This window comes from Mastigoproctus giganteus, chromosome 10, assembly GCF_048544385.1.
Source record: "Mastigoproctus giganteus isolate SK-2022 chromosome 10, ASM4854438v1, whole genome shotgun sequence".
Lineage (NCBI taxonomy): Eukaryota > Metazoa > Arthropoda > Arachnida > Uropygi > Thelyphonidae > Mastigoproctus > Mastigoproctus giganteus.
The window spans coordinates 6,941,462-6,961,421 of NC_143584.1; the positions used below are offsets into that span (position 1 = coordinate 6,941,462).

Below are 19,960 nucleotides of genomic sequence, written 5' to 3' on the forward strand. Positions count from 1 at the left end.
TAGTTTTACACAGTAATTTCTATCAAAAAAAAAAAAAAAAAAAAATCTGATAAATGTACTACCAACCTTTTGAAAACTAATTTTTCTGCCATTAAGTTAACTCTTATTTTGACTTAAATTTTAACATTTCAAGAATATATTCACATCCTTAAAATCATCTTCAGAAAGATGAATATTTCTGTGACTATAAACATTTTATTTCAAATTTCTCAAATGTGACACTTTTATTATACAGAAGAAATAAATTCCAATACAAAGAAATTAAACCTGTGGAAACCATAAAATTACATAAGCATTAAAAGTCAGGTAATTTCAAATATCAAATCCAAATTATATGCATATGCTTGCTATGTCATCTTTTCTTCTTGATATTTGTAATGAAGATCTTTGCAGTCATCTTCACTAATCTTTTTCCATCCATCAGCTTTTACATGGTAAACTAGGTAAGAAAATAAAATGCTAAATAATGAAATTACAAACAAAAGATTTTGTCAAAAAATCTCATACGCAACATTAAGAATCACATGGTGACTAACACAATTGTATAGTATAGAAAATTTCTGGACTAGACCATCAATTAATTTTATATACTCATTTACCCGACATAACTATACTCATTTGAGAACTCCTAAACTAAATCTGTTTAAAGAATCGTTATGAAAACAAAGTGATTCACCAAACTAAGAATTCCTGTTTCCTGAACTTCACTAAGAGTAAAGCTAAGAGTTCATTAGCTATTATTTTCACTTTCCATGTTAACAAATACATTCACGTCTTTTCTATAGTATGAAAATGTAGTATGGTCCTTGAGGTTGTCACAGACATTCTCTCAGATATGCCGCAAGCTGTACTCGCTACCTGGGAGTCTAAAACGCTGATGGAACTGATATTTGGGTGACACTCAAGTCAAGTGGACCCAATTTCGGCGAAGTCCAGACGGTCTGTGACAGGCAAATCCTCTGCTTGCACTTTCACGATGATGGGACTGTTAGTAATCCTGGGTATAACCTCCATGCACAAGCACACTGTGGGTGACCACCCAGGTGTGAACCAACTTAAGCAAGGGGAGTCGAGGTGTGGCACCCACACCACATGGAGGAATGCCATCCCTCTGTGTTACCAGGCAATACTAGGTGGTATATGACTCTCATCAACTGGTGCGATACCACTACTTAGCTTATTGGAGGCTTGAAGTGGTGGTTTGTTATTTGGTTTTTAGGAGCATTAGCAACTAAGGCCATATTGCTCCGGGGATATGCGGTGGTCATTCCCTGACCTTTCCACATCCTCCGTATTTGGTGGGCACGGGCTTGAACCCCAGTCTAATCAAGAAGCATGTGCTACGCACTGCTGCTCCTGCCCACCTGGCTACGGAGGCACCTTGAAATGGTGGAACCCATGTTTAGTCTCCAGAGCTAAGTTCCAATCAACCCTTCCCAATCTCTTACATCATGCAGTATGATTGATAACTTTTGAGGTTGTGATGAACATCAAGGAGAGATCCAATCTTCCTTATATTTCGAGGGTACAGCTCTAAAACGGTGTTTACAGGCTGGCCGCTAGTTAGTACACTGTTGTGTACTAACAGTGGTAACTATTGGTAACTCTTTAGGAGGCTTCCGGATCAGCTAGTGTATAATCTTGCTACCTCTACTCTGCCAGATAGGACTAGAGGGAGTCTGAGTAGTGTGTATGCAGGGGGGCATTGTCGAGGCCTCGTTATGTCAAGGATCTGGGTATATTCTTACCGTGTGTATGCCATATCCAAAAATTTCATTACTTCATACAGGATGTCCGCCCCCACACTTTTTCTTACTATTGAATACAGCATGAATTGTCAAACTAATAGAGTAAGCTTATCTGCAAAAAGATCTAAACCTCCCAAACACTTCATAGTTCATTTCACAAATATACGTGGTCTCAATTCTAGTGGATGTCCATTTCCACTTGCAGTCTGCCAAACCCCATTTACTTTTTCTGACAGAATCTTAGTTATCGGTTGATTCAACTACTGCTCATCTCAGTTGCTCAAATTACTTGCTGTATGATTCCTTTCCCCTTAAAGGTGGTCTTTATGCATATGTCGTTCCGATATTCCCTGTCAGAGACTTTGTAATTTGGAATCTCCTCTGGCTTAAAATCTCTCTACCTCATTCTGTCAAATTCATCTGTTTTCTCTACCATTCTCCCAACTCCACTAATTACTTGGAGCTCTTTGACTTCCTCTCTTTGCAACTTTACTTTCTCCAATCCAACTTTACTAACAGTGAGGTAATTTTCCTTGGTGATTTTAATGTTCATAACTCCAGTTGGCTTCATTTTCTAGTCACACTGACTGAGCTGGTCGAGATGCTGAGGCTTTTGCAATTACTAATGACCTTGCACAGATTGTTCATTTGCCTGCAAGAATACCGGACAATTCTAACCATACAGCCAAAACGCTTGATCTTTTTCTCACAAACAACCCTTCTAAGTACACGGTCGAAGTGAGTGGTCCTTTAGCTCTTGGCATTACTTTTCTTCCAAACAGCTGTTCACTCTGTACAAATCGCAAATCCGCCCTACCGTGGAATATTGTTCTCACATCTGGGGCAGTGCCCCCAAAACCTCTCTCAGGCTTCTAGATTCCATTCAGAAGAGGGCAGTTAGGTTAATTAATGATTCATCTCTAACAGTCTCTCCACTCACTGTCTCATAGACGTACTGTTTCTGCTGCATGCCTTTTCTACAGATACTTCCATGGGCACTATTCTTCTGAATTGGCTCTCTCTCTCAAAACAGTACAAACACGTTCCACCAACATCCATTTACTGTCCAACTTCAAACTCACAAAACAAATTTTTCATCTTCCTTGTTTATTCATTCAGCTGCTGTTTTCTGGAACAACCTTCCTTCGTACATATTTCCTGTAAATGTCAACAAATATCTTCTTGACCTCCAACCCAAGCACGGTACCGGGCACTATAGGTTCTAATCTCTCGTGTTTGGGGTTTTCATTAAAAAAAACGAAAAAAAAAACACTATTGTAACAGTGCAGAGAGGAGCAAGATTAGTCAAGGGCACAAAAAGGCATTCTTACCAAAAGAAGAGTTTTATAAATGGCGGCCTTAAATACTTTTAAGGAAGAAAAGTTCTGTATATATATACCCTTAAATGCTTCAAGCAGATCTCAGATCTGGTTGAAGCATTTAAGGCTTTAAATCCATTTGGTATTGATTTAAAGCCTTACACTGATGGCATACTTATCCTTTTTTGAACACACACATAACAGGACATAAAATTTAAACTGGAAATGGAAGGCTGCAGTTAAACATGGAAATTTGCTTTTTAATTTTAGCCATAGAGTAATTGATTTATGAAACAAATCATCTGTTGCTATGGAAGTGTTCAGCAGTTTCAATAAATTTCAAGAAAGATATTGAACAAATTATTAGAAGGGATGAGAAAATGAAGTGGGTAGTGGTTTTTTTTTGCCCTTATGTCCTTGCTTCAATTTTACTACTACTGTTATTAATAATAATACTATTGAAAAAAAAAAAAAAAAACAGTATATCCACTTGCGAACATGCCAGAGTCAACATATCTGTTCCATATCTCTGAACATCTCAAAAGAAAAATTCAGTGTAGCTACTGTCGTTCCGTTATACTGTAATGCACATCTGTTATGGTAACCATAGCCACACATTGCCTTAAGAAAGGACTAGTGATATAGATAGAAGGTGAGGCAGTGGCTTAGAAAGGGAAGACATTAAATCATATTCAAAGTGGATATGTGAGTCCCACCAGCAGCAAAGCAGCTATATATTTACATTAATGCTACACAAAAATACACTCACCTCTAACAATACCACCACTGTAAGCATCCCTATGAGTTGCATGATAAATTGCTCGTCGTGCTATATCATAAGCTTGTTCATCTGACATATTGTAATCATATCCACTATCTAGTACCCCATACGCATAAGTGGAACCAGATCCAACAGAAAAAAGATTCCCAGCAAAGCGACTTCCTTCACTATCCACATAATAGAGTCCTGGTCCCTGAATAAAAAATAAAAATCATTTAATTTCAACGTATGAAATTAATAACACAATTGCACTAATATCATGGTTTCTGAAGAGAAATCATGCAGATGTCATTGAGAATGTGAGTTTAACGAGTTAAAACTGATTAACTGAGTCTCAAATAGCAGCCAGTCAGAAAATACTTCTATGAAGAAGCCAAAGAACGTTCCAACTTCTTCAACACACACACACACACACACACACACACACACACACACACACACACACACACACCATAATTAAGGCATCCCTATTCAGATGCTCTTTGTAGCTCTAAGTAATAAGCGGAATGTCACCAAAATTAGTAAATAAACTAGTCAAGGCTCTAGAGAAGGATCCTGTGAAAAAAAAAAAAAAAAAAAAGTTCCAATATCTGCCAATAGGGGATAATATGGCACTGTACAAGAGGAAAGACATGACTAAGTACCAACAAATAAATAACTAAGACAAACCTTAATGAAATTACAAATTTTTATTTGTGCTCTTTGCAAAAAAACAAAGAAACTGAACTAAACTGCCAGAGGAAATGTTTTCACGGCTCCAAACTCACTCACAGTTTACTCCCGATTGTCGATGATGTCATTGATGGTGGAGTTGGTTTTCGATGCGATTACCATTGTTCTGAACCAGAAATTGCATTCTATGCACAGCGTGCACGACTGCAGAATGCAATATCTCTGGAACAATGTTCCGCACATGCTGTGTTATGTAGTCAATTCAGCCAGGTTATCGACACTTCCTTGATAGACACTGGCCTTGAGGTGACCCCACAGCCAAAAATCACACAGTGTAAGGTCAGATGAACACGGTGGCCATGCAATGGGAAACAAATGACTTTCTGCAGCAAAGTGATGCCTGAGAAGCTGCTGTACTGGTCGTGCGATATGAGGAAGAGCCCCATCTTGCATAAAATTGTCTCATCCAAGCATCCTCCTTGCTGCAGTTTAGGAATAATGAAACTGCTCAACATTTGATATCTTTGTGTTGTTAATGGAACAGGTAGCTGCTCCTGTTGGGTGCAATTCCTCAGAAAAGTATGGCCCTAGGATGAAAATCTGAAGTCACACCACACCAGACAGTGAGTGCAATGGGATTTGCTGAATAGTATGCAATGCTTCTGAAGCCCATATTCGGCAGTTTTGAGTGTTGCCAGTCCCATCAAGATAAAAATCGGCCTCATCTCCCCAAAGAATGTTCCATGGCCAAGCATCGTCCACTTCCATTCTGGCCAAAAACAGAGCAAATGCCATTCGTTTTTCAGGATCATCTCTTTGCAGCAGCAGCTGCTGCAAAGAGATGGTCTTGTATGGAAAATAGTGGATTAGTTTCCGAAGAATTTTCCACACAGTGGAATATGGGACATCCAATTGCCTCGCTAATCCCCATGCGCTGTTACTAGTTCCTGTAACTGTATCCATGGATCGGCCGACGATAGCCGTTGCAACTTCCTCTGCTATCTGAGGTGGAACGGACTTCCTTCCTCTTCCAGGCTTAACAACAAAAAACCCAGTTTCCTCAAATTTGTTAATCATCCTATTAACTGCCGCAGCTGAGAAAGGACCTTGACATGCAAATTTCATTAAGGTTTGTCTTATTGTCTTATTTATTTGTTGGTATTTTGTCATGTCTTTCCTCTTGCACAGTGCTATATTATCCCCTATTGGCAGATTTTGTAACAATTTTTTTTTTCATGGGATCCTCCTCATGCCTTGAATAGTTTACTTACTAATTTTGGTGGCATTCCACTTATTACTTAGAGTTACAGAGAGCTCTGAATAGGGATACTTTAATTATGGCCACCCTGTATACAGGCAGTTCTCACTTTACAAGTTCCCGGGTTTACCAGTTTTTTTTTTTTTCTTTCAAGTACCAACAAAATCGAAAATATGAACATTAATTGCAAAAAATGAATGTTAAACATTCATAAATACCGCATTTCAAACCATGCGCGTAGCTATAAAATACAGCGTACCCCGCTTTACAATATTAATCCATTACCATTGTATTGTGAAAATATCGTAATGTGAACCCAACAACATATTGTTTTTGGTAATTCGTTCCGCGACCTTGGTAGCTGAAATTTTCACTATATAACTCTTTAAAGGGTCGTTTTTATAGAGTAAATTGTATTAGTTATCAATTCAAATCATTAAAATGCACTGCACTTTCATTGTTATCATATGTTCTGTTATAAGAACCAATTTTGAACGCCTTTGAGATATTTTTCTAAGGCACATTTCTGGAGGTAATGTCTTGAAGCATTTCTGAAGAACAACTCCTTGTGCAACAAACCAACGAGTGCCAAGCCAATAATGAGTGATAAAACGAGTGTGTATTTAATCGATGATGATGAAGAATAAACATTCTTTAACATTTGTCATAAATAATTTCTCTATTATTATTATGATTTGCTTGATTTTACAGGCTACGTTTTCATTTCTTTGGATAAATCAATCATTGTTTAAACAAACTAATTAGCTAACTAATTTCATTGTTGATAACGTACCCCCTATTTTTAACATTTTGTCTATGGGAAATAAATTCCTGCTTTACGAGCACGCACTAGGAATGAATTAACTCGTAAAGTCGGGAACTTCCTGTATATGGCAATGTTTTTTAAACTTTTTTTTAAAAGCTATTTTTTTTTTCATAGTTTGTTCTATGAACTTTTAAAACTACTCTATTATTTAATATAATCTTTAAATTTGAAGTTGTTTCGTTTGTGCATTTACAGAATGTTAGCAGAACTATCTAATGTTGTACTGATGACCGTTGGGTTCAAATTCATAAAATAGGGAACAAAATTTATTTAATCTTTTAATTTTGCACCTAGAGTTAACTGATATATAATTTTTAGCCCAATAAAATATATGTTTCTTTGTCATTAGCAAAATATAGCTTCATGATAAACAATATTTTTAGTTTCCCACTGGAGCAAAAATTTATAAATTCTTTCATTTTTCTGTTCTTGGCCATGCAAAGTTTATAACTCCAACACAATCTCATAAGCCAGGAGTTTAAAACTAATTATTATTTTTAAATAATACAAACATTAACTGTATTTGGCAGTTATGCAGGTGCAAATCACAGTAGACTCCAAATAAAGGTGTTCATTTGAACCAAGGATTTTTGCCGGTATCACAGGATATCTTAAGGGTTATGCAACAATTCTTCTATCAACTCTTTATAGCTCTCATTTTTATTCCCTAAAAACCCGGTAACAACATCTCTGAAGGATTTCCACACAGCTAATTCAGTGACGTTAAGTTTAATTTCAAAGATTTCATCCTGTAAAAGCCGTCTAATTTGTGGGCCTATGAATACAGGCACTCTCCGACTTACGTAATACTCGACTTCCATTTGACTTCATGTAAGTTTTTGCTGGCCGGGGCAAACAAAAAAAATCGTGGAAATGCATTTTGCATCCCGTAGGAATAAATGTAGGTATTGTGAAAATATTGTAATGTGAACCCAATAACACATTACTTTTTTTTTTGGTAATTTATTCCAAGACCTCGGAAGTTGAAATTTTTGCTATATAACTAAGCTTTTTATCTCTCTAAAAGGTCATTTTTATAATGGAAATTTCACTACACTTTCATAATTATCATATGTTCCGTTATAAGAATGAATTTTTAACGCCTTTGTGATATTTTTCTAAAAGATTTCTAGAGGTCACTACTATAAAACAATAAAAACAATTTTCTGTTAGTGCATTCTATTATAAACGGGTAGTAAACTCGATCGTATTGCATTTGCAATAATACCAATAACTGAAATTCTGCGGGTTTTTACGTTACAGCATTATGGTGAACTCTTCAATCATATAAAAAAAAAATTTTCAGAATCTTCTCTTCATTCCTATTTACTTATTACAATGGTGAAGGGAAAGGGACCAATAGAAAGTGCAAGTGTTCGCAGTGCTAGGAAACAGAACAAAATTGATTTAGAAATGAAGATGATTAATTAAGAAGTACAAAGTTTGTCATCAATTGCAAGGAATTAGGTTTCACTGCTTCAACAGTGAATACTATTTTAAGGGACGGTGTGAGTATAAAAGAACATGTTAAAGGATCGACACATTTAAGATCAACAGTGATCACAAAGCAGCGTTCACGTGCTATATCGAAGATGGAAAAGCTATTAATAATATGGATGGAAAATCAGATTCAGAAGCAAGTGCCCCTGAATCTAATGGCCATTCAAGCAAAGGCAAGAAGTACTTATGAAGATATTAATTAAGGATAAGTACGGCAAACCCCAAGCCAGGTTCGTGGCAAGCAACAATTGGTTTAAGATTAAAGTATGTGATGAAGTTGCCAGAGCCAATTCTGCAGCTGCAGAAAAATTTTGTGATGTGTTGGAAAAACCTCTTCTAAATCTCCAGAGCTGCAGTGACATGCTTATCATCTGGACAGTTAATTCTGGCAACTATGCTCGAAAGGTAAAACTTGCTGACATTATGCCTGTTTCCTATCTTTTTATTTTATAATTTTGAAATTTTGTAATTTTTCCTGCGCATGAGATAAAAAAAATTGAATAAATAATTCTATTTACATGTTTGTTGAACATTTCTTTTTTGCTTCAATCAAATTCAGCGTGCATAGTTGCGAGTGCTGCATAATCCTAGGGAAATTCTCACTCAAGTAAAATTCGACTTACATAGAGTTCTGCGGAATGCAACCCTTACGTAAATCGGGGAGTGGCTGTATACCCTCCTTCAACTTTGCATCACTAATTTTTGGAAATTGGTTTTTTAAATACTCAAAACCTTCACTATTTTTGTCCAGGGCTCTTACAAAATTTTCACGAGACCAACTTAATTTGCAAAGGCAGGAGAAGCACCATTTCAAGTTTCACTGATTTGATTTTGATTTGGTAGTTGTTGGCGCATCGGCTTCTGTGGCCATATTGCACCTCCCAAGGTTTTTTTTTTTTGCAGTACTCTGATCCAAGCCCGAGGCGGGAATCGAACCTGCGACCTTTGGGTTGCTGGGCCAAGTTTCACTAAAAGCATGCATTTGATGTTGAGTTTTCCAGAAATGTGTTCTTCTCTGATGAGCCATTCCTTCACAAAATAATGATGCTCTACTGCTTAACTATCCCATAAACACAGGAAACAACAATACCCAGCAAAACCACCCTATAGCTTAAACAACAAAGCGATTACTTTTAAATCACCAGATTTTCCAACATTTCTTAGATATTTTAAGGTATTTAATAGCAATGACAGGCTATCATAGGTTTCTTTCATAACCACTGAATGAGTCACTGAGACTTCAGCTTGATATTACACTGGTGTGCAAAATTTAAGGACCAGTCAGGTTTTCATCTGTAGCTTCTCACAGGAGTGGCCTGGATATGGGAAAGCATACCAAAGGAACCTCGTGAGGTACAGAAATGATGAAGGAAACAACAACAGAAACAAAACGGTACAGAGGAACTTTATTCAAAAATGGCAACATACCACTGGCTGCCATGATACAGATGCATCACAGCCAAAGATGGAACAAAGGGAAGAGGTGGTCCTCAGTAGGAGATATGGCCACCCCTAATGTCGATGCAGGCTTTGCACCGCCTATCCATACTTAGGAAATGTTGTTGATAAGTTCTTGCGGTAACATAGTCCATTCCTCTGTCAGCGTCATCTTCAGCTGGTGAAGATTTTCTGGTAGGTGTGGACGTGCCACTAGGCGTCTCCCCAGAGCATCCCATATGAGTTCAATAGGATTTAGATTGATGGAACGGGCAGGCCAATCCATATGAACAATGTCCCCACTTTCCAAAAGTATATCACAGCTGAAGTGCAATGGGGCGTTGCGTTATCATCCATAAACATGAACTCTGGGCCAATGGCACCTCGGAAGAGATGCACATGGGGAAGGATTACCTCAGTACAGTAGCGTGCACCAGTTACAATACCACCTTCCAGTATCTGGAGTCGTGTACGTCCATCCAAGATAACGTCTCCCCAGACAAAAATACCTCGACCGCCATATCGATCCCTTTCAGCGATGTTTGCAGGGTGATACCGTGTGCCAACCTCTCGCCAGATTAGCTGACGTCCAGAATCGCTACTGAGACTGAATCTACTCTCATCAGTAAAGAGTACCTTAAGTAAAGATTTTGTGGTTGTAACCTTTAGAAATAGTGTTTGTCCTTAAGTTTTGCACACCAGTGTACCACTGTATAGCAAAACTGCTTTTAAACTAAGTTTAGAAGAATTGAATAATCTCCATTTTTTACGATTGTGTTCAAACTCTAGTTCATCCATCAATCCATTTACATCTTTGCAGACACAAAGAGTAACTTCCATTCAATAATAACCCACAAACTTTTGAAGTGAAACTTCTTTAGGCATGCTCTAGGTAGTTTTCAGATGGGAGTAACTTACGTTCGTGGATTGGCAAAAAATGCAACGAAAATGCGACCGTTGCCATAAGTAAAGGCATTACAAGCACTCTGTTCTGCGAACTAAATGCCTCAGTTCTCATGCGATCACCAAAGTTAAGTGGCATTAGTGATTGGAAGGGTGACCACCTGGGAATACCCACTGTATCTGACTTATTGCCTTCCTTTCTTTTGTTAGCCTGTGGAAAATATTCTTCCTATTTTCACATATATCATTTAATTTTGTTATATGGTAAGATAATAAAGTGTAAATCTGTGCTATACATCTTTACTTTCACAGCCTCTGGATAATATTCCACCTATTTTCACTTATTAGAATCACCATTAATAGAATTACAATTCAATTCGTAAAAGTGATCATAATGACCGGCACTTACTACATATCGTATAGTGAACAGTATTTTGTTATGGAGTGTCCATCATAAAGTGATTTGATTGTACAGTAAACCAATCGTAAAGTGGAGGTCCACTGTAGTGAGCGTTGTAAGGTGTATAGCACATGTACAATGTGTCCGTGGATTGACAAAAATTGCTAAGAAAATTGGAAAAGAAATGATTCACCCCTCAACCATTGCACCACTCTGTACCAGGCACGAGCAACACACGACCCAATCAGTACCCCTACTACTTGCATCATGCTATCTAATAGTGAGCATTGTAAGGCATATAGAGCACATAAACGTGCAACGAGTACAAAGGAGAGATCTAAGCTATTTCGACAACAGAAGAAATTACAGCATGCGATGGAGTTGAACAAAGAAGGCGGAGAAGTTCCATCCACATCAGAGCGATACATCTCCCCTTTTATTTATTTATCATATATGGCTTGTAAAGTACACATGGAATCAAATTACGACTCGAGAATGATAGATATAAAATTAAGTATAAAATTAAATATAACAAGAATCACAGATGAACATTTAACTTATTTAAACAGTCAACTGTTGCATCAGTTGCCATCAGGAAGTCTCCAGGGTTTCCTTTGGAGGCTCACAAGGCACAGTCCTCTATGTGTTGGATGGTCTGTCTATTAGCTCCGCAGTCACACGTCAGGGAAGGAATTTTGTCCCACTTATAGAGGTCTGCACAACTACCATGACACGTTCGTGCCCTGTTTAAATCTAGCCATATCCTACGAGGCTGGTCAAAACCAGGTGGCGTTTCAGAGATATAAGGCATGGTATGACATCGAGGAGGGGAGTTTTGTAGCCACTCTTGTATCAAGGTATCCAGAAAGTTGAAATTGGCTTGTTGCAATGTTTTAGCCTTCAGGACTGGTGGATGTCTGGAATGGAGCCTGTTTATTCCCAGGTCTCGAATGTCAGTTTTTTTTGGTAGTTCAGGAGTCTATTATTTTTCTGTATTCTCTGATGAGGCCACATTTTCTTCGGTCTATTGGCAGGATGTGGCTCAAGACAGGTAGCCAAAAGGTAGGGGTGGTTCTGACTGTTCCAGTTATGATGCACATGGTGTTATTTAGCTATACATCCACCTTTTTTATGTGGTTACTGTTAAGCCAAACTGGAGCACAGTACTCTGCAGTGCATAGACAACACCAAGAGCTGACGAACGTAAGGGCGAGGCAGAGGAGCCCCATGTGGTACCACACAGCTTTTGCAGCATGTTATTCCTTGTTTTCAGTCCTTGTCAAATGTTCGCTGAAAGATAATGTTCTGTCTAGTGTGACACCCAAGTATTTCAGATATTTGTTGTGGTTAAGATGGGCATTCTTGAAGTGTATGTTCAGTTCTCTATTCGCCATCATATTATTGAGATGGAAGCAAGATGCTTCAGTCTTCGCTGCGCTCGATTGGAGCCTCCACTTACGAAAGAATTTTCCCATGGCGGATAGGTCAATTGTTAAAATCCCTTGTTTTTTCGACTGATTTGTGTCTCGTTGCTACTGCCCAATCATCCACATAGCCAGACTTTCTGGAGTGAGTCTCAGGCATGTCTGCAATGTAATGGCTGAAAAGTAAAGGAGCAAGAACAGAGCCTTGGGGTAGACCATTGCTGAGTTTCTTTTTATTGCTCATTGTGTGTCTCATTATCACCCAGAAAGTTCCACTTGTGAGCATGTTATCAATAAGTCTGGCAGTTGTTTTGCAGGGTATTGTACAGAGTATTTTATATATTAAGCAGTGTTTCCAAACAGTGTCATAAGCTGCAGTTAGATTAATGAAGACCACTGAGGTTTTCAGTTGTTTTTGAAGCCCTGCCTCGATGTGCGTGTTGTTAAGGTGAGGACTTGATCTACACAGCTTCGGTTTGGGAGGAATACTGCTTGCTCGATGGAAATTTTTTAAAGTATTTTGGAGCTGATCTTGTTGTAGAGTAGCCTTTCAAGTAGTTTATAAGTTACGCTTAGTAAAGCAATAGGACGGTAACTTTGAGGAAGGTGTGCTAGTTTTCCTGGCTTCAGGATGGCATTAATTTTCACATGTTTGAGAGGTTTTGGAATATCAACAGTCTGTATCAATTTTTCTTGGTGAGTGGCATCAAGGCTGTGTAACAGCTCATCTGCTATCTCTTGATCACCACTTTCAAGAAAGTCCCTATACAGATTCTCACTGGTCTCATTCCATCTTGGAATGTCCCCAGAAATGTTAAAAGTGAATATGGAAGGAGTCGTGGAAGTTGATACTGCAAATGAAAACTATGAAGAGTCCTTGAAGCCCAGTCGTAAACGAAAAACAAAGAAGCCAAAACTGACTGCCAGAAGTACTCCAAATCGTTCAACATGTAGTGGGCATAATACACAGGAGCAGCAACAGAATTTTAACAAACAAAGAAGCATCCACACAGTTTAAACGTACATTCCTGGATAATGATTTTGGTTGTCTGTTCCGTGTATGATTGGCTTTGGTTCAAGAACAATTTGAAGGTTGTAGCTTGCTTGTTTGTAGGCTTTACGGTGCATGGGCAGCAAAGGCTTTAATGCACCTAACTATGGTAACAGAAGATTGTAACAGCTCGAGATCTTCAATCAGCATTTCCATTTCCAAAGGAGGACACAAGTCAAATGTTGGCCTGTAACAGCTGTCGTGGCTCTCTCTCTCAAGAACAAAGTGATTCCGGCTCTATCAAAGTCAAATGGTTTTAAATATTATCCAATGCCACAGCACTTTCCGAAACTAGATTTGGTAATGGAACACCTCATATCTCCGAAGCTCCCATTCATGCAGATTCATTACCTGCAGCATTCATACAGTCAATACAGGATCCGCGGTCAAGTGATAAATGTTTGCTTAAAGAAGTTTCACTTAACTTCCGCTATGCGTGCTCGGCACACAATTTTATTTCAGTTTCTAAACACAGAAATGCTTGTGGTTTTTTCCAGCAAATTCCACTGTTGCAACCTAGATCCTGATAGCTCACCTGTTGCTTTGAAAGATTTAAATCCCTAACCAAATAATTAAGTTCATTTTGCTCAATAAGTGTGGGGTTTGTCATTTTCAGGATTGTAACTAGGATGGGGTTGATGTAACCGAATGGGCAGGAGTGTGGGTACAGTAGCACGTGCTCTTTGAGTGGAATGAGGTTCAAGCCAGTGACTGCTAAAACGATTAACATTTGTATTGATGATTTATTATAAAACTCCACGGACCTGGTGGTCACGACAGAGTATAAACAAGAACATAGTACGGGGGATCCTCGTTATCCAAGGATAACTGGTTCCAGACAATTCCATTTAAAACAAGGACCAAATTTTTGGAATGTTTATTTAAATAAAACTAAATGCAACTAGGCATAATATTTTAAGATTCTATATCTATATAATATCGGTGTAGATACACCACAGGCAACTCTTAAAAGAAAAACTACAGTACTAGTGTTAAAGGCATCATTTCATCTGTATCTCATATTGTGCTCATCTTTCACAAGTTGCCTATGTATTGCACTACTTCAAATAAGTAACGCTTCACTGGCAATACCAGAGCACCTGCCCACCCACCAATGAAAAGCCAACTGGCTTTGAAATGGTGCCATCTGGATGATGGTGCCCACAGAGAATAAATAACAAGTCTTCTCTATTAGTGAAGCGTTACTTATTCAAGGTAGTGCAATACATGGGCAACTTGTGAAGAATGAGCAGTCGATTTTAAGGCTACACCAATATTATAATGTTTATTATGTACTTGTACATAGTACAAAATGGATGAAGGAACTGAAAAATGAGAATTATTTTATTATATGCTGCACAATGTAAGGTTAAGTAAAGTTTATTGAAGTTACACTATTTTTCAGTTGTACGAATAAAGAATGAATCCACCAGAGTTGTTCATGGTTTTTTTTTTTTTTGTCGTATTTTTTCAGATAAAATTGTGTCATAGCATTTAGTTATATCTTTAACATTGCACTTAACATTTGTTGTATGATCATGAAGATTGTTCTCACAAAAAATATTCAAGTGCTTGGTTAATTTTCTCAAGGGAAAAAGCTCCAATTCTTTAATTTTCAAATCCTCGTAACCGTGGGGACTCAGATAATGAACACTCGGATACTGGGGACACCCTGTAGTAATCAGAAGATGTTGAGGGGGACAGCTATGGGCTCTAGTGACTCTTGCTCTTTTTCCGAAATAGTGATTTATTCACCACTAGGTGGAGGAATAGGAAGTTTCCGAGGTGTGGGGGTGTGGGTGTGGGTGTGTGTGTGTGTCACTGGTCTTATTGCAAGCAGACACAAGGTTGGGTATTTTAACTATTTTTCCTTGAAAACCACTTAGTATTTCTGGGGCAGAAATAACAATCTTCGATTTGTTGGTTCTTGCCAGATCATCGGAACAGCAAAGACATTTCAAAATTGTTCCCCTTCATCCATTCAGTCAAATTTATATAGCACATTATACGGCACCATATGTGGTGCCCACCTTTTATCCTGATCACCCACATAACAACCAAAATAAAAATAATAAGTTTGTTTCACCTTGTCTGTGATTGATTGATGCTGTGACTTCACTGTAAATTATCCACAAACATAACAAAAACTGTTTGGCAAATTAATGCAAGCATGGCATTTTTGCTCCATTTCACAAGACCAAAATGGAATTTTAAAGCACCACAACCTACCACTAGATCTTACAAATCGAAACTAACCCCAAAAATGTACATTTAAGGACTAAAGACAGCTTGTAAACAAGTTGTCTTTAGTCCTTAAATGTGGTAGCACATTTGGACCCTACTACCAGAAACATAGTAGGGTCCAAATGTGCTACCGCATAATAAGAATTATAGTGATATAACTCAGAGCGGCCATAAAGCTAAAGAGAGGTATTAGTATACCAGTAAATGACACAGATGTCGCTTTTGTTACAATAAATTCGGCCAGGAAAGGTACAGAGTGCGATGTTGGACGATTTTTTTGATTTTGAAGCTATTTCAAGTTTTTTTAAAACTTGTTTTGCATTTTTCTAAAAAATGTGATGCGATAGAAACTTTTTACTGTCATGTTCGTAATCAGCACATACAAATTAACGAAAAATGCTTACTTTCACCCACGTTAGCAAAACCTTGTTGATCAGTGTTATTATTTGTACCATCATGTCAGAGAATTAGATGACATCACAGGGCTTAAAATACAAGACCCATTTGCAAGTAGTAATCACTCAGTTGTCAGTTAGAAGATGAAGAAAGATGTTGCAGTAGTTAAAGGTAAAGGCACGGGTTTTTATTCAAGAAGAGAGGGCTTTGACAGTTTAAGGCTCTATACGGCATCTGTTAATTGGGAAGATTGCAAAGTGAAGATGAATACACTGGAATACCTTTAAAGCAAAAATCACAACATAGCAGCAACTCCCAAGGCAGAATGCGCTGGTCCCTCAGGAACTAGTAGTTGTTGGTGACTCTATTGTCAGGGAAACGGGGAACATATTGTGCAAAAAGGATAGGTGGAACAAGACCAGGGTATGTCTGCCAGGGGCAAAGGTTGATGACGTTGTAGAGCAGATATAATCTTTTAAGGGGCACAAAAGGTGATATAGTTGTACACGTTGGCACTAATGATATCAAGAGTAGGAGACCGGCAGAAATGCTTAAAAAAGTACAGGTCACTGTTGAAAAAAAGCCGTGAAATAGGGTTGAATTTGAAAGTGTCTGCAATTCTGCCCAGACACGATAGGAGGGAGTATATGATGAGAGCCTTGTCGATAATTCGACCCTGGAAAGATTGTGCAAGGCTCAAGGGGTAGAATTTTTTTTCAGCCTGGACTGTACTTGTTAACAGAAGAGATTGCTTCTACAGGGATGGGATACACTTAAATAGAAAGGGTGCAAGAATATTTGCTGATGCTATTGAGGCAGTGTTAGGTGGGTCGGAAAACTGCTAGCTTGGGGGAGACAAAGACGAATAGATTAACAGTAGCCACTGGCAGAGTTGAAAGAGATTCTTGCACTGCTTCTATTGGAATGAGCAGAAGCCTGAAAAACAAGATGCAGGATATTTCAGAGACTGCTGGGAGTCATTGCAGTACAAGTAAACACATGGGTTGTGTTAGGGTAGCTAAGAATAGAAATAGGTGTATGTATACTTGCGTGTACACCAATGCTAGGAGTTTAGTGAATAAATTTGATGAATTTGAGGTATTGCTCAAAGCATCAAAGGCGGATATTGTTGGGATATCAGAGACGTGGTGTCACACAGATATAAGGAATGCAGAACTGGAATTTGGGGAATACAACATCTACAGAAAGGATGGACAGGACAGAAAGGGAGGAGGGGTTATGCTATTAGTTAAGAAACACATAAAATCCAAGGAAGTGAAGCCAGTCGACATCGCTGGACAGTTCAGAGTCGAGTCAGTTTGGTGTGACATAAGCATTGGGAGATCAAAATTGAGAGTAGGAGTGTGCTATAGGCCTAATGACTCTGATGAGTATAATAAGAAACTGTACAGGGAAATAGAGTGGGCCAGTAAATCAGAGAGTATTATAATGGGGGATTTTAATTTCCTAGATATTGACTGGAATTTGGGGGCTGGTCACTCATACACTGGCAAGGCTTTTGTCGATTTATTGGATGATTGTTTTCTAAATCAGCATGTTCGGGTAGCAACTAGAGGGAGCAATACTCTTGATTTGATTATCAGTAGTGATTCTTCATGCATTAAGAATCTGCAGATACAGGAACCACTAGGTGGCAGTGATCACAGTGTGCTGAAGTGGGATTTACTCAAGGAGGTAACTACCATCAGGGGTAAAGGGAAGGGTTATTGCTTTCGTAAAGGTGACTACGGAGGTCTGATACAGTATTTAAATTCTATACAGTGGGACCAACTGATGTTGTTACCAACAGCAAATTCAAAATGGGAAGCATTCAAAGAATATCTTGGAAGCTACTAGGCGTTACATACCAACTAAGAAATATTGTTCAAGGTTTAGGTCTAAATGGATGTCAGATGTGGCAGAGAAGAAAAATGCATGGGATACATATAAATTAATGGGTAACATGGAAGCCTATGATAGATATAAGTTGATCTGTAACCAAGTTACAAAGGAGGTTAGGCAGGCGAAGGCAGATTACGAGAAATCTTTGGCAAAGGATGCAAAGAAAAACAGTAAAGAGTTCTTTTCTTTTCTTATGTAAACTCTAGAAGGAAGGGGATGAATCAGATTGGTCCACTCGATATCGATGGGTCAACTGTTGATGATCCTGCTCAGGTAGCTATAAGATATAAGGAATGCAGAACTCGAATTTGCGGAGTACAACTTCTACAGAAAGGATAGACTGGATAGGAAGGGTTATGCTATTAGTTAAGAAATACATAAAATCCAAGGAAGTGAAGCCAGTGGACATCGCTGGACAGTGCAGTGTCGAGTGAGTTTGGTGTGACATAAGCATTGGGAGATCAAAATTGAGAGTAGGAGTGTGCTATAGGCCTAATGACTCTGATGAGTACAATAAGAAACTGTACAGGGAAATTGAGTGGGCCAGTAAATCAGAGAATCTTATAATGGGAGATTTTAATTTCCCAGATATTGACTGGAATTTGGGGGCTGGTCACACACTAGCAAGGCTTTTGTGGATTTATTGGATGATTGTTTTCTACATCAGCATGTTCGGGAGGCAACTAGAGGGAGGAATACTCTGATTTGATTATCAGCAGTGATCACAGTGTGCTGAAGTGGGATTTACTCAAAGAGGTAACTACCATTAGGGGTAAAGGGAAGGGTTATTGCTTTCGTAAAGGCGACTACGATGGCCTGAGACAGTATTTAAATTCTATACAGTGGGACCAACTGATGATGTTACCAACAGCAAATTCAAAATGGGAAGCATTCAAAGAACTTATCTTGGAAGCTACTAGGCTTTACATACCAACTAAGAAATATTGTTCAAGGTTTAGGCCTAAATGGATGTCAGATGAACTGATGAGGCATATGGCAGAGAAGAAACATGCATGGGATACATACAAATTAACACATGACACAGAAGCCTATGATAGATACTTGATCTGTAACCAATTTACAAAGGAGGTTAGGCAGGCGAAGGCAGATTACGAGAAATCTTTGGCAAGGGATGCAAAGAAAAACAGCAAAGAGTTCTTTACTTATGTAAACTCTAGAAGGAAAGGAATGAATCAGATTGGGCCACTGGATATTGATGGTTCAACTGTTGATGAGCCTGCTCAGGTGGCTAACAAACTAAATGAGTATTTTGCATCTACATTCATCCATGAGGAGTTATTCAGGGACGGGAATGCCAGAGGTGTATTCAACTCTAGCAGTAAGCTAGAGAATCTTGTAATAACTGAGAGTAAAGTGGAGGAGAAATTGTTAAAGATAAACACAAGAAAGGCACCCGGGGTGGATGGGATCTATCCAGTTATATTAAAGGAGGCAGCAGAGGAAGTAAGCAAACCCTTAGCCATAATTATGAGAGCTTCCTTGGACTCAGGGGAGGTACCCACAGATTGGAGATGTGCAAATGTGATCCCAATTCACAAAGGAGGATCAAAGGCTGACACAAGTAATTATAGACCTGTGAGTTTAACTTCTGTGCCAGGAAAATTAATGGAGGCACTAATTAAAGAAGCACTGCAGGATCATTTAGACAAGACTTCAGTTATAGCTTGGACACAGCACAGTTTTGTTAACGGAAAGTCTTGTCTGACCAATTTGATTGGATACTACGATGCAGTCACAAAGGAACTGGATGCAGGGAATAACTTTGATATTATATACTTGGATCTTAGAAAGGCTTTTGATACTGTTGCACATGGAAGACTGCTGCACAAATTGGAGCAGTGTGACATTGGAGGCAAATTGCTGCTGTGGATAAAGGGATGGCTGAGGGGGAGAAGACAGAGAGTGGTAATCAATGGACACTGCTCGTCGTGGACTAATGTTATTAGTGGAGTCTCTCAGGGCTCAGTGTTGGGTCCATTATTGTTTTCTGTATTCATAAATGATATTGATGATGGTAAATCAAGTTTAATGTCCAAGTTTGCAGATGATACTAAGGTAACCAGGGTTGACAAGGACAC

General features: G+C 38.5%; 1 protein-coding gene across 1 annotated transcript in view; it reads right to left on the reverse strand.

The window, feature by feature from the left end:
- Positions 1-265: 265 nt before the first annotated feature.
- LOC150078660 (proteasome subunit beta type-5-like) overlaps positions 266-19,960 on the reverse strand; it is a 105,067-nt gene continuing 85,372 nt past the window's right edge. Inside the window, exons 6-7 of the mRNA XM_090384059.1 lie at positions 3,837-4,041; positions 266-439 (exon numbers count right to left, since the gene is read on the reverse strand). Of these exons, the coding sequence (XP_090240185.1) occupies positions 348-439; positions 3,837-4,041 (297 nt within the window). The 3' untranslated portion in view covers positions 266-347. The remainder of the gene's footprint in view (positions 440-3,836; positions 4,042-19,960) is intronic.